Source organism: Theropithecus gelada, chromosome 18, assembly GCF_003255815.1.
Source record: "Theropithecus gelada isolate Dixy chromosome 18, Tgel_1.0, whole genome shotgun sequence".
Taxonomy (NCBI): Eukaryota; Metazoa; Chordata; class Mammalia; order Primates; family Cercopithecidae; genus Theropithecus; species Theropithecus gelada.
The window spans coordinates 37,973,566-37,985,612 of record NC_037686.1 but is presented as its reverse complement, the minus strand read 5'-3'; the positions used below and the strand labels follow the sequence as shown (position 1 = coordinate 37,985,612).

At 39.5% G+C, this 12,047-nt stretch overlaps 1 protein-coding gene across 1 annotated transcript in view; it reads left to right on the top strand.

Moving 5' to 3' along the window:
* The window catches only part of EPG5 (ectopic P-granules autophagy protein 5 homolog), a 131,137-nt gene that overhangs the window by 89,596 nt on the left and 29,494 nt on the right, over positions 1-12,047 (top strand). Inside the window, exons 29-34 of the mRNA XM_025365545.1 lie at positions 984-1,140; positions 4,094-4,288; positions 6,384-6,597; positions 8,611-8,759; positions 9,600-9,801; positions 10,376-10,448. Coding sequence (XP_025221330.1) covers positions 984-1,140; positions 4,094-4,288; positions 6,384-6,597; positions 8,611-8,759; positions 9,600-9,801; positions 10,376-10,448 — 990 coding nt within the window. The remainder of the gene's footprint in view (positions 1-983; positions 1,141-4,093; positions 4,289-6,383; positions 6,598-8,610; positions 8,760-9,599; positions 9,802-10,375; positions 10,449-12,047) is intronic.

Sequence of the window (12,047 nt, the reverse complement as noted above, 5' to 3'; positions counted from 1 at the left end):
ATAAAAAGTTAAATAACAAATTATGAATTACATGCAAACTATGAACATTTTTAATAAGGATGAGAATGTTAATTAGTCCTTATAGCTGATTTTTTTTCCCTAGGAGAATATGAAATCATTACTAAGTATTGGAAATTGGCCAGATGCAGTGGCTCATGCCTGTAATCCCAGCACTTTGGGAGGCCAAAGCGGGCTGATCACTCGAGGTCAGGAGTTTGACACAAGCCTGGCCAACATGGTGAAACCCCGTCTCTACTAAAAATACAAAAATTGGCTGGGTGCAGTCGCTCATGCCTGTAATCCCAGCACTTTGGGAGGCTGAGGCGGGCAGATCACTTGAGGTCAGGAGTTCAAGACCAGCCTGGCCAACATGGCGAAACCCCATCTCTACAAAAATACAAAAAAATTAGCCAGGCATGATGGCGGGTTCCTGTAATCCCAGCTCCTTGGGAGGCTGAGGTGTTAGAATTGCTTGAACCCAGGAAGTGGATGTTGCAGTGAGCTGAGATTGTGCCGTTGCACTCCAGCCTGGGCGACAGAGTGAGACTCCGTCAAAAATAAATAAATAAATAAATAAATAAATAAATAAAAGAAAATAAATAAAAGAAAACAAAAATACAAAAATTAGCCAGGTGTGGTGGCGTGTGCCTGTGATCCCAGCTATGCAGGAGAATCACTTGAACCCAGGAGGCAGAGGTTGCAGTGAGCCGTGATCACGCCACTGCATTCCAGCCTGGGCGACAGAATGAGACACTGTCTCCAAAAAAAAAAAAAAAAAGAAAGAAAAAGAAAAAAAAAAATCGGTTGTCAATAAAATTGGAAGATAATATATTTACTCCACGAAATATTTTTAAAGTGACATTTTCGTGGGTGCTCTGAGGATTCTTAAGAATATTGCCTGAGAAACGTAGGGTATCAAAGAAGGCCTTGTGAGTACGGAATCTTTTACTGTAGACCGCAGTCTTACCCACATTTTCCCACAGGGCCTTAGTGAATGCCTACAAGTTGCAGCCTACACCTGGGATTCAGAAAGTTGGCATTAGCCTTTTCTTTACTATTGTGGATTATGTCAGCGATGAGACGCAGCGTCATCCCCCAACAAGGCAGTTCTTTACTTCATGCATTGAGATCTTGGGACAGGTAAGGCTATTTGTACCTTTTGCCTTGATCAGATAATGAGTCTCTGCAGTGTCTTCATTAGAGATAGTCAGCAATGACTTCAGACTTATAGTACAGGTTCAGAGTCTTACTCAAGTCAGAAGTCTCTTGGAGTTGTAGGCTTCTCAAGATATGATTAGAACTGTTGGTATAGAATTTTGCTTCTCATACAAGGGAGATTAAATTATTCGTATTTGAAAGTCTAGGGAGACATCAGAATTTGTCATATATCTTTGGTGTTCTTAGCAATAACATTACTAAAGCTCTTCATTGTTTATAAAAATACTTTCCAGTTTGTTTATTTCATCCTCATGGGGAATCTGTGTGATTGAGATTCCCATCTTAAAGATGAGAAAACTAGGTTCTAGAAGATTAAGTGACTGGCCTAAAGAATTCAGTTGGTGAGTGTGGAGCTGAGACTGAATCCCAGGGCTTCTGACAACACTCAGTGCTTGCCCCACCTCCCCACTGCTGTATCCCGGTTGCTAGCCTTGGTCAACATTTATTTGTTTATTTATTTATTTGGCTTACAATTACATAGATGGATATTTAACAAGGGCAAGGGTAATCATGCAGATTTATGAAATGTTTCATAAAAGAAAGGAAAATCTCTTGTTTGAAATATATAAACACTAATTAACCATGTACTGTCACCCAAATTCAACTGAATGAGTACTTATTTATTGGATGTTTATAAGGAAGTAATGCTGAACAGGTATTATCATCGATTTTTTTGTAGGAAGTTTTTTATCCTGATCATAAAATTAATGTGTGCTGGCCGGGCACAGTGGCTCACACTTGTAATCCCAGCACTTTGGGAGGCCGAGGCAGGCAGATCACCTGAGGTTGGGAGTTCGAGACCAGCCTGACCAACATGGAGAAACCCTGCCTCTACTAGAAATACAAAATTAACTGGGTGTGGTGGTGCATGCCTATAATCCCAGCTACTCAGGGGACTGAGGCAGGAGAATCTCTTGAACCCAGAAGGTGGAGGTTGCAGTGAGCCAAGATCATGCTGTTGCACTCCAGCCTGGGCAACGAGCAAAACTCCATCTCAAGAAAAAAAAATTAATGTGTGCTTATTATAAGCAATGCAGACAGTATAGAAAGTATGAAGAAGAAAAATTTCTTACAATCCTACCTGCCTGGAGATACTGATTGCATAGTTAACATTTCATTATAGTTTGTCTTGTATATGTGTTTCTATTTGTAAACATGATATTTCATTTCTACATATATAGAGATATATAGATATAGATAGGCACTTAAAATGGGCTTATGCTATTTTGTAACCTCTTTTTTCATTTAAACACATCTTTTAGACATTATTTCATGTTAATAAATTCAGACTTATATCATGACGTTGCATGTCTGTAGTGTTCCTTGATACAGATTTATTACAGTGTGTTGAGCTAGTGTTTGATGGACAGATATTTAGGTAGATTGTTTTGCTACAATAAGACTGAGGTAAATATTCTTGTATGTCTTTGTGAACTTGTCAGACTATTTTCTTTAGGATAATTTCTTAGAAGTATGATTGCTGTGTCAAAGGAATTTGATACACATTGTATATTTGACGTTTTACATCATACTTGATATAGTTACACTGCCTTCCCTGGGAAGTTTGCACCTATTTATGCTATCATTGCACTGTTTGAGTTTGTTATTCTTCGTACCATAACCAACATTAGGAATTCTCCTTCTTTTTAAGTTTTGCTAATCTGATAAGGGAGTGGTATTTCGTTATTATTTTAATTTGTTCTTCTTTAAGTAATTGTTAAGTTATATGCCTTTTCATATGTTTATTGGCCATTTATATATACTTTTGTGAATTGCTGATTATGGTCCTTTGTAGATTTTCCGTTGGAGTTTCTTGTTTTTTGATTGCTTTGAAAGAGCTCCTCACACTATTAACCTGGCATCTGGAATGTGTTATAAATACATTTTTTTAGTTTGTCATTTTTTTCTTTAATTTTATGATTATTTTTTATCTTATAGAAGTTAAAATTTTAATATATTCGAGCCTATCAGTCTTGTTCTTTTATTATTTTTGCCTTTGGTCAACGATATGAAAGCCTTCCTGCCGGTGAAATTGTTTCAATTTTTGCTTATATTCTAGTACTTTTTAATATTAGAACCAAGTTAAAACAAGATGATGTCATCTTGATTATATATTATTATGAAAGTTGGTTTTTGAAAGGTATTAAATACACCTCTCAATAAAATCTATAACCTGGAAGTTTTGTTTTCCTGACGTAATGCAGCACCACGTTGGGGACATTGCACGTTTGTGGATTCAAAGTACCACAATATTTTAATCTCTTAAAAATCTTGTAGTACGGTAAACTCATTTTATTTTATTTTATTTTATTTTATTTTATTTTATTTATTTTATTTTTTATTGAGATGGAGTCTGGCTCTGGAGTCGCCCAGGCTGGAGTGTGATGGCACGATGTCAGCTCACTGCAACCACCACCTCCCGGGTTCAAGCAATTCTCCTGCCTCAGCCCCCCAAGTAGCTGGGATTACAGGTGCCCACCACCACACCTGGCTAATTTTTGTAGTTTTAGTAGAGATGGGGTTTCACTATGTTGGTCGGGCTGGTCTGGAGCTCCTGCCCTCAGGTGATCCACCCGCCTCAGCCTCCCAAAGTGTTGGGATTACAGGCATGAGCCACTGCACCCGCCCTAACTCAGCATTTTCTATATGTGGCTTGTCCAAATCAGATTTATGGATTCTTCAGAATTTCTAATATTACCGACATTGGAAGCAATAGGCTTATCTATGTTGATTTTAGCTGTCTTTTGATTGTTTCAGACTTTCATTTAGAAAAAAATTCAATTCACCTTATTTGGTGCCCCTTAAAAATTTGCTTGCTTAAATAAAGGTTGTAAGGGAAGAATCTGGTGACATTTTTCCTTTTTATTTTTCCAAGGTGTTTATCAGTGGCACTAAATCAGAGTGCAGAAAAGTACTTGAGACCATTCTGAAGAACAGCAGGCTCTGCTCCCTGCTGTCTCCTTTCTTTACTCCCAATGCTGCGCCCGCAGAGTTCATACAGCTGTATGAGAAAGTGGTCAAGTTTCTAAGTGAGGACAACAGTGATATGATTTTCATGCTGCTAACCAAGGTAAGATGTAATTCCATCCTCACCATATTGTTGAAACATAGCAATGATTGTCACTTCCTACTCCACAGAAATAAAAGGACCTCTGAAGTTTTGTTTCCAGGTACAGCAGAGGCTGAGAGGCCTTTTTCACAGTTTGCATAAGCTTCAAGCAGTCTGACCCCACAGCTGCTTCTTAGCGGGGTGGAGCGTTGGTTGTGTTGTATAGCAGTGGTCTCCAGTCTTTTTGGCACCAGGGACCTGTTTTATGGAATACAGTTTTTCCAGGGACTGGAGTAGGAGGGATGGTTTTGGGATGAAACGGTTCCACCTCAGATCATCAGGCATTAGATGGAACGTGCAACCTATATCCTTCACATGCACAGGTCACAATAGAGTTCGTGCTTCTATGAGGATCTAATGCCATGGCTCATCTGACAGGAGGTGGGGCTTGGGGACCCCTGTTGTATAGGGTAGTCTTATTCCACTTAGTGTAAAGAGGACCTAATTCCCATCCCTTTTTAAAACTTAATATAGTTTTGAAAATATTCATATTAGTTTAGCATATCCTTTTTTTAAAATTTATCTTGAATTTATGCCTAAATTGTGTTTGACAAAAGTTTTATTAGTCTCATATTTAGAATAAGCTGGATCTAAGCAAATTGCCTTTGATCTCATTCTGAATATTAACTCTGTTAATATTATTAGACTTCATATTAATATATAACATTAGAATATTAACTTTTAGACCTAGGTAATGAGTTTACTTAACCAGTTGAGAATTTCAGAGTCTTAACTACTTTACCTCCACTTGTATTTCTCTTACATCTATGAATCAACAAAACCTTGGCAGTTTTGGTCAGGTACGGTGGCTCATGTGTGTAATCCCAGCACTTTGGGAGGCCAAGGCATGAAGATTACTTGAGTGTAGGAGTTTGAGACCAGTCTTGCCAAAACAGAGACCCTGTCTCTACAAAAAAAAAAAAAACAACAAAAAACCAAGCTAGTGGTACTCCCAGCTACTTGGGAGGCTGAGGTGGGAGAATTGCTTATGCCCTGGAGGTTGAGGCTACAGTGAGCGGTGACTGCACCACTGCACTCCAGCCTGGGTGATGGAGTGAGATCTGTTGTGAAAAAAAAAAAAAAGACAAAAAACCTTGACAATTTTAGGGCCTAGAGATTGATCTCAGCCTATCATGGAGGAGAACATGTTTTATAGTTTGGGATTTGGGAAGGGAATATCAACAGTCTGAATTTTATTAACTGAGACAGGTAACTGATGCAGACCCAGAAACAAGGCTGTTAAATTGAGACAGTTTCATAAAGTGGCTGCTCATTTGTGGCATTGTCACCAGTGAAGGAGAGCTACGAAGTTCTGATCCAGGTCTTGGAGAGGAAACTTATTATAAGACAGAAATATATGAGTCTCTGAGGAATAGTATAAAATTATAAGCCAATAATGAATCATCAGTAAGATTTTTAAATTGCAAGAAAAGCACACAGAGCTAAGAAAACTGCCTCTGAGATTCTAGATAGTAACATAGAAATAGATGCATAATGGCACCAATTAGTGAACTACTCTTTTTTTTTTTTTTTTTTGAGACGGAGTTTTGCTTTTGTTGCCCAGGCTGGAGTGCAATGGCGCGATCTCGGCTCACTGCAACCTCCGCTTCCCAGGTTCAAGCAATTCTCCTGTCTTAGCCTCCTGAATAGCCAGGATTACAGGCATGCACCACCATGCCTGGCTAATTTTGTGTTTTTGGTAGAGACGAGGTTTCTCCATGTTGGTCAGGCTGGTCTTGATCTCCTGATATCAGGTGATCTGCCTGCCTCAGCCTCCCAAAGTGCTGGGATTATAGGTGTGAGCCACCGCACCTGGCTCAATTAATGAACTTTTTGTATTCTTTTATGTACTTCTTTTTTTATTATTTATTTATTTATTTTGCAATTAGCTTCCTCTGGTTGAATCTTTTATGTACCTGTTTATACATTTTAGTTTCAATTTTTATAAAATGCTGGGTAATTTTTGGCCTTTAAACTAAATTTACACAGATTTCTGTCCTCTTAAACTATTTTTCTAGTGTAAATAAAATGACTTTTTGTTTCTTTTTCTTTTTAGTTCGATCTTAAACAATGGTTAAGCACCACTAAACCTCCTCTGTCTGATCGTACCAGGCTTCTGGAGTCCATTCACTTGGCACTTACTGCCTGGGGCCTTGAACCAGATGAGGATATTTTGATGCCATTTAATCTTTTCTGTAAGCACTGGACTTATCTTCTTCTCTACCAGTTTCCTGACCAGTACAGTGACATTCTCAGGCTGCTGATGCAAAGTAAGTGTCTTCATTTAATTGTAACTAACTAGATCTTAGTGAATATTCAATATCACATTTTTTCATTTTGCAGATGTCATTCAAAGGTATGAAAGTAATACCAGTATAGGAGTTTAGAATCACTGATTGTCATCTAAAGGGCTTGATGAACAAGGCCCAAAAAATTGTTACTGTAAATATGGCCAGTTATTGTTCTAAAGGTGAGAATGGGCTCTAATTTGGGCAAGGCAGCACCTAGAATTTGGTGGAGTCCACAGTCATGTAACTACTTCTTTGCCTTGACTTTTCAGCTGTCTTGAAGTGGGGTGGGGAAGGACCAGCTTACTCTGCAGATGACAGATCTGGCAAAGCAGGGAGCTTGTGCCTTATGACATTTTGGGAGTTTTTCCTTTCTAATTTTTTTACTCTTGTTTTTTGCAAATTAATTTTATCCATATATAATGATAGACTTTATTTATATTTACCAAGGGGAAGAGCAGCATTACAATCTCCACATTCCTGCCACTTCTGTTGTCCTCTTCTTACAATTTTCCAGGGCAGTTTTAGAGCTTAGAGGAGAAATAAATAGGGTAGGCTTTTTTATTTTTGGAGTTTTACTAGGCAGTAATTTTATTAAAATTTGATAAATGAGATAGTATTTACTTTTTTCATGCAAACTTCATACCGTTTATATTTGTAGTAGAAAAAGAAATTTTGCTTTATACCAAATTTTTGTGTTACATAATAGAAATTGTTTGATGGATAAGTTAATGATCCAGTGTATTGGGTTACCCAAAGGGCCCTGAAATGTGTAGTCTCTCATTTTCAGAACACTTCAAGCTTTCATTGTTTCCTACAGAGGCAGGTTGCAGGGTGGGTGGAGAATGTTGGAAGGGAAATTCATTTCTACAAATTTCAATGAATATGTGCATAGCTAATTTTTGCTCTAAGCTTTTAAAGTTTGATATAGTGTGTGTTGTGGATTTTTCCCTGAAATCTTTTAAAGAGATTATAAACCATTTATACTAGACCACTATTGACTTGAATTTAGTAGGAAATTTATTCTTACCAAGATAAGTAATTCAGACTTAAGAATAACAATACGATACCTCTCAGATGTCATGAGCTGCTGCCTCCTGGTTTCTTTCTCCTCCCTGGCTACCATGTTGATGTTGCCTTGGGAGCATCCTTTGCTCTTCTACTGCATTCATTCCCTCTGGGTGAGCCCCATTTTTTTCCCTGATGTCACTGCCGTCTTCTAGGCATGTGTGATTTCTACAGTGCTAGCTTAATTTCGGGGCGCTGTCCCAAGATCCAGACCCCAGTGGCCACTGGGCACAGACTGGTCACTGTCCCCCAGGTACCTCACACTGGACATGATGCAGCTGGTCTCACCATCATTCTCCTCAGACCTGCTCTGTGAACCTGTTATCTTACTTGATTCTCATGTTCACTCTGGATGGAAAGTACTTTAGGAGATATTACTCCTGTCCTGTGGGATGCGAAATTATTAAGTACCAGAATTGGAACTAGTTCAGAATACGGGCTGCTGGACTTGCCCAGCTCTTCCATGCTGCTTCTGAGTCTTGGTTTTGGGGAATTTGGGGGCTGGTAGGAGACTCCTTCCCGAGAGCCCACGCCCTGAGTTGCCTTCAGCACGTAGTCTCCATTGTCCTGTCACTGTTGTTTCTGTCACACTCATAGATAGCTGTGGTCCCCCAGCCAGGAGAGTGGCACTGGCGCCATTCCCCAGCCAGGGTCGGAGGGTCAGGTCTCCCATCCCTCTGAGTGTAGCTTCAGCAGCGCTCACTCCCAGCAGCGTCACCAGGAACCAGGAAAACCATATGTGCGGGCAGCCAGTTCTTCTCTTAGGTTCTCTTTACTTGGGCCTCCTCACTCTAGATACCCCTGTGAGTTTGTTTTGGATTTTGGTTTAATTTTTATTACTTTGTAAGGTACTCGTATTCTTTGTTACAAGTTAAAACATTTCTTTTGGGAAAGCCGCTGACTTGCTCTTCCTGTCCCTGCTGGCAGGCTCCGCGGAGCAGCTGCTGAGCCCCGAGTGTTGGAAAGCGACTCTGAGAGCCCTGGGCTGCTGCGCCCCCAGCTGCCAGCAGGGGGCAGCGTCCGCCGAGGGCGCCGTGCTTCCCAACTCTTCCGATGCTCTCTTGTCAGACAAACAGGTGTGTAGCTTTTGGTCTCTGACGTGTTTGTGCATTTCTTTTTTATTTCTCTTGCTATTTATTTTTTAAACAGTTGGAAAACTTTTGTGCGTTATTTTTAAGAGCCATGTGTTTTTCTTGTTAAGTGCTTTGCTTCCCTCATGTCCCCTTTGTCCAGGTGGCTCACTCCATTCCCCTGAGTCTAATTCTTGCCCATGTGTCTGAGACAAGGGCAGGCACTCCCCTGTAGACCTTTCCTGCCCACCCTAGCCCATTGGCCTCCACCCTGAGACCACTGCGCGGGTTTCTATGATGCGGTGTCCCATGGAGTTCTCGGTTTTATCCATTCTGTTTGATATGGGTTTGCATGAGAATTTATTTGAAATAATGGTTCCACTGCTTTAGAAAAAGTTTGACTGAAACCCATTGTTGGCTGGGTGTTGTGGCTCATGCCTGTAACCCCAGCACTTTGGGAGGCCAAGGTGGGCGGATCACTTGAGGCCAAGGATTCAAGACCAGCCTGAGAAACATGGTGAAACCATGTCTCTGCTAAAGAATACAAAAATGAGCTGGGCATGGTCAGGAGGCTGAGGCAGGAGAATCGCTTGAACCCAGGAGGCAGAGGTTGTGTTGAGCCAAGATCATGCCACTGCACTCCAGTCAAGGTGACAGAGTGAGACTCCACCTCAAAAAAAAAAAAAAAAAAAGAAACCCATTGATTTATTTCTCATATGCTTTATATTTTTGCAACTCTCTTATAAAGTCAAAGACCTACTACATACACTCTCATCACAATGTGTCATAACACTTTACTAAAAGTACACATTTAGTAAGCGTTTTTTGACTAGTTATCTCTTCCAGGTAATGGAGACTATACAGTGGCTTTCAGACTTTTTCTATAAGCTTCGGTTATCCAAGATGGACTTTAAAAGCTTTGGTTTATTCTCAAAATGGAGTCCTTATATGGCTGATGTGAAGACATTCTTGGGCTACCTTGTGAAAAGGCTGTTTGACTCGGAAATGGCCTGTTTGGCCCAAGACCCAACTGCCAGCAGGAAAACAGGTACTTTTAGTGCAATGTGGAGCTAGGTGTTTGGACTTTCCATTAAGAGAGATTTAAATAGGCACATTAAGAGGTTTATATTGAGTGTCAAGGAGAAAAAGTAGAAATATATAGAACAGGCATGAGCCCATGTATGTGTCATATATGTGTCATGATATATGAATGGATATATTCATTACATAGTAAATGTAGGGTGCTTGCTATGGCTTGTCTCTGCCCCTCCTTTGCAGGGTGGGGTACAAAGAGATAGGTTTCAGTTTCCTACCTTTTCTGTCATTTGTTTTTCTAAGGAAAGGGTTCTGAATATTTATACATTTATCTTTTTTAAAAGTATGTTATAAAATTATCCATGATATTATATTGTAATACAAATTCTTCAATTCAGAGAAATTCCAATGTAGCCAATGAAAACATAAACATACTTAGTTATACTAAGCCTGTTGTTTGTATATTAACATAGGTTTATGAGTCTACAGATAATAAGCGGTAGATTTTTCTGTATAATGTGAGCAGTGATAATTGACAAATGACAAATGATGACCTTGTTTGTTTTTTTGTCTCTAAAACTTTTTAGTGCTGAAATGCCTACATTCAGTAATCATTCAGCTCTTTAAGCCATGGATCCTGGTTTTAGAGGACAATGAAAGGTAAATAGGTTTTCAGATACTCAAATTCCTTTGATATTTGTAGACTTAAAATTCTGAATGGTATTCGGTAGAAGTGATGAGTTCACAGATTTAATTTTTTAGTGTAAGGCCATATTTAAATTTAGAAAAGGCTTCTTTTCAAAACTTAAGACCTTTTCTATTTATGGAATTGCTAGTCTGGGAGTCTGGGTCATCAGAGATATTATCTTGATATTAATTTTGGAACAAAACTGGGCATTCATTTCCAGTTTTCCACAACTAAGAGGTTGAACAAACTTTAGTGTTTAATTTCAGAAAAACGGATGCTGTTCTCCTGAGGGTTCTCTTAGATTTTTATGAGACTGATTTTTCTCTACTGTATCAGTTGTGTTTTGGAACTAAGTTGGCTATAAAATTATTGGGTGGGAATTACCTTTAATTCTGGAACTCTGCAATTAAAGCATTATTTCACAAGCATTTGCAATACGTAGAGGTAGACAGCTGTCCAAATTCAGTGAGTTGCCTTCTGAGTCTTTTTTTTCCCTGAAAGTATACAAGCAGAAGCTAGTTGAACTTGTCAGGGTTTTATAGAAATTACGACAGTGGTAAACATCACATTATAGGAGGTATTTTCAAAAACTTGAACTTGATTCTGAGACTCAGAGAACATGAATGTCATACTCAAGTCTCATAACTGGTTGGTTAGTGCCGAAGCTGGGACTAGAGCTCAGGTCTTAGACTTCTGTTTCTAGACTCTTTGCATTAACCCATGTTGCTTTACGAGCCACTTAAGGAAAGTGTAAAAGGTTCTGAATGTTTGCTTTTGCTAGAGGGCTATCTGAATAATCTGCAAGCTTCAAGATTTATAGTGACTGTGTATATATAGACTGCTTACCATAATGTTGGCTGCTTGTTTATTTCCAGTAAGAATTAATGGAACTTATTTGGGTATTGAGTTTTCTAGACCAGATTCAGAAAATAAATTTTTTTTTTTTTTTTAAAAAGATGGAGTCTCACTCTGTTGCTCAGGCTGGAGTGCAGTGACGTGATCTTGCCTCAGTGCAACCTGTGCTTCCCAGGTTCAAGCAATTCTCCTGTGTCAGCCCCCTGAGTAGCTGGGATTACAAATGTGTGCTACCATGCCCAGCTAATTTTTTTTTTTTGTATTTTTAGTAGAGACAGTGTTTTGCTATGTTGGCCAGGATGGTCTTGAACTCCTGACCTCAAGCAGTCTGCCCACTTCTGCCTCCCAAAGTGCTGGGATTATAGGCAGGAGCTACTGTGCCTGGCCAATTAAAATTTTCATAAAAAGAATTTCTTTGGGCCAGGCGTGGTGGCTCACGCCTATAATTTCAGTACTTTGGGAGGCCAAGGCAGGTGTATCACTTGAGGTCAGAAGTTTGAGACAAGTGTGGCCAACATGGTAAAACCCTGTCTCTACTAAAAATACAAAAAAAGCTGGGCATGGTGGTCGGCGCCTGCAACCCCTTACTCGGGAGGCTGATGCAGAAGAGTTGCTTTAACACCGGAGGTGAAGATTGCCGTGACACGAGATTGCACCACTGCACTCCAGCCTGGGTGGCAGAGACACTCTCTTCCTTTAAAAAAAAAAAAAAAAAA